Raw genomic sequence first — 3,301 nt, forward strand, 5'->3', positions numbered from 1 at the left:
GGAGGAATTTGAAATAACCCCATGAAAGAAAAAAGTTCCCCACCCCTGACCTCTACACTTATAATTTGCAGTCACAACTGTATAGGACTCACATAGACCGACAGATGTAAATCCAACAAGTCGTACATACATGGAGGGAAATATTTTATTATTCCTGGTTAATGCTTACAATATCTCATCCATGTGACATAACTATAGGAGGCTCAACTGACATGAAATCCTAGATTTAATATTTAAGCACATTGAATGACATGTGCACTATAAATATTTTTTATATATATAAAGATTTTTTTAAATCAAAAATGCCGCTTAGAAACTTAGAGAATATCGAACTTCTGCGATATGCACTTCTGATTACATCCTGAAACGTGCCGTGTTTTGTTAACTAGCACGATTTCTATGCCATGAACTATAGGCTAACATGACAGCGTCATAACTGTATTGTGATGTAGTCATGGACGTGTTATAATCATAACGTCAATGTCATAAACGTTTTATGCCTGATGGCATTCAGTGACATTCCGCTATGGTCATGGCAGGTGACATTGCCTGGGCTATATTTATTATGACACTGTCAAGTTCCCAGCATTGGGTTTCCCACACTTGAAATAGGAAGGACTGAATCGGACACAAGATTCCACTCGTTGGTTTTGTTTTATTGATTTTCGGTGGATTGTTCTTTGAAGTGAGTTTCAATGGATCAGGGTTTCAACAGGGTTTGCAGTGCAGATTGGATTTACAGGTACAGGTACAGGTACAGGTACAGGTACAGGTACAGGTGAAAAACCTTAAACACATGAAGCAGAAATAAAATGGATTAAACAATGCGCACTTGTCATTATTTACGCACAAACACAACACACATTTCTACTGAGCCCAGGTTAAATAGGTACCAGGTAAGTATATAGCCTACACGATAGGCAACAAAGGTAAGTATCTTCGCCCATGAAAATAGGCAACAAAAAGGTAAGTAAATTTTTTAGCCATTGCATAAGGTCAGTATAAACTGGGCTATTTATCACGGTTTGAACGCGGTCAAAATGCCACCAATCAAGCATTAAAACCGCTTTGACACATTATTAAATAAACAAAGGAACACTGACAAATGATCAGTTACTTATTAAAGAAAAACTCTCAAACATAGGCCATTTCATGACCGCTTTAGCTTTACATTTTACATTTTAACAAATGAAGTGAATTAAATGAAAAATAACGCAACCAAACCCGTTACGCATGTCCGCGACATTAAACAAACAATACACTTGGCCGATGAACGCAAGTAATAACCATCTGGCCGATAGTCGTAATTCAAACATTCAATCCAAGATGCTGAGAAACATTTCCATGCTCTGGTAAGAGCGTAGCCATGCACATTTAGATCAAAAGTCTCTGGTCTTACCGGTAGCCTTCTGAAGTCCTTTTTTCCCCAAGCTGTTAGGATTTTGTTAAGAATGTTTGGCATTAAAACTTTTGCCGACCGGCCGTGTTGCTGCTCTCTCGTGAAGTGAATGAACAGCAACACGCCATGTCTTTTGTTTGAGACCCATGCCAATTAGGGGCAATCAGAAATGACCTACACCTGGAGCCTGCAGCATGGCACCACGCTACTCAGCGCAGTTAGGAGCGGTGCAGACGGCTGTCAATCAAGCGGGCCCGTGCCCAGGCTCCGCCTGACGCAACACCTCCCACTCGGTCTTGCTGTGAGACATCACGGAAAGATCGCCCTCATCAGGCGAGCTGAGTTGTGACCTGTTCTTCCACTGGGAGGAGGACAACAAGGCGTCGCACATCCCGGTGTAGTGTGGTGCCCTGCGCGTCCCAGGACTTCTTGGTTTGCCTTGCCTTGGGTCTTGCTTTGTCTTGGGCACATCCACTTGCTGGGACTTTCACATAAGCGTCCCGGACAATGCCCTTGGGGTCTGCATTCACGTTGGTTACTCTTGCCAGCTTGTACTGCCCCCGTAGTGCATTCTGGTCGCAGAGCCAAACCACATCTCCGACAGCAACATTTCTTTTTGCAGTATGCCACTTACTGCGGATGAACAAGTTTGGGCCGGCAAGCTGACTCCACGATCTCCAGAAGTGGCTGACCTGAGACTGCATCTCTTGAAGCCTTTTGAAGGGGTAGGTGGTGTAATCGACTGCTTTGAAGTCTCCCGTCTGTGTGGCTCGGCCAAGCAGCAGTGAGTTTGGGGTGATGTAGCTGATGCTGTCCTCACCACTCTGTACTCTGGCGTCAATGGGCCTTTCGTTGGCAAGGTTGGCAGCCAACTTCAGCACAGTCAGGAACTCACTGAAGGTAAGGCCACTTCCTCCGCCAAGACTTTGTAGAGCTCTTTTGACGACCTTGACTGCAGCTTCAGCAGCGCCATTTCGGTGGGGTGAATCAGCTGGCAGGATTTTCCACATCCAGCAGGTTCCGCTCTTGGCAGCATACTCCTCCAAGGCTTCTGGATTATGTTGGTTCAGGTAAGCATACATGTCTTGTAGGACCGGTTTCGCCCCTACAAAGTTCGTCCCAGGATCGGACCAGATTTTCTGTGGATGGCCACGGATGGAGGTGAATCTTTGATATGCAAACAGGAAGCTCTCTGTTGACAGTGTGTTTGAGAGTTCTAGGTGGACTGCTCTGCTGGACATGCAGCAAAAAAGAACTCCCCAGACCTTCATGTTCGCTCTTCTTTTGACATCATCCTTTACTTGATACGGGCCGAACAGGTCGATGGATGTGAATTGGAAAGGAGGAGCTGGATTCACACGTTCTTCAGGTAAGTCACCCATGATTTGTTGACAGGTCTTCGCTCTTTCTTTCCTGCAGACCATGCAGTCATCGACAGCTTTTTGGGCCAGAAGTCTTCCTCTAATCACCCAGGCTCTCTTCCTCATTCGTAGCAGAGTTCCTGCCACTCCATCATGCCCCTCACTGTGTGCTTCGCGGGCTAGAAGAGTGGAGACCCAGGCTTGGTACGGTAGCAGAGGAACAGCTTTATGGTCTTCTTTGAAGGCCTGTATCCTCCCGCCACACATGAGGATGCCAGTTGTGTGGTCTCTGTATACCACAAGTCTGTCAGTGGTCGTGGCTGGAAAGTTGACACCTTCTTGCGCAGCCAGGCAGATGCTTAGGAACACGGTTTCCCTCTCGCCGACGGTGATGGTGCCGCATGATGGTGCCGCCTCCCACTTTTCTTCCTTGGCATTCAGGAATGTTTTGGCAGCTCTCCAAGTCCATGCAATCGTTCCAACCAGCCGTCTGAGACTGCTGAAGCGTTTTTCATCCACAAGTCTTTGGACTGCTGCTACT

At 46.2% G+C, this 3,301-nt stretch overlaps 1 protein-coding gene across 2 annotated transcripts; it reads right to left on the reverse strand.

Annotated features, from left to right (window-relative positions):
* Positions 1-422: 422 nt before the first annotated feature.
* LOC134464728 (uncharacterized) lies at positions 423-3,098 on the reverse strand. 2 transcript variants are annotated; one of them, XR_010038050.1, is made up of 2 exons: positions 1,400-1,560; positions 423-787 (listed from the first exon to the last, which is right to left on the reverse strand). XR_010038050.1 is itself a non-coding variant. In XM_063218105.1 (2 exons), the coding sequence occupies exon 1, from the start codon at positions 3,025-3,027 to the stop codon at positions 1,729-1,731; it is 1,299 nt and encodes a 432-aa protein (XP_063074175.1). In that variant the 5' UTR covers positions 3,028-3,098; the 3' UTR covers positions 423-787; positions 1,574-1,728. The 2 variants fall into 2 exon arrangements, 1 of the variants encoding a protein (XP_063074175.1); XM_063218105.1 differs by lacking the exon at positions 1,400-1,560 and adding an exon at positions 1,574-3,098.
* Between the last annotated feature and the right edge of the window lie 203 nt (positions 3,099-3,301).

The sequence above is a fragment of the Engraulis encrasicolus genome, chromosome 1 (assembly GCF_034702125.1).
Source record: "Engraulis encrasicolus isolate BLACKSEA-1 chromosome 1, IST_EnEncr_1.0, whole genome shotgun sequence".
NCBI classification, from domain to species: Eukaryota; Metazoa; Chordata; class Actinopteri; order Clupeiformes; family Engraulidae; genus Engraulis; species Engraulis encrasicolus.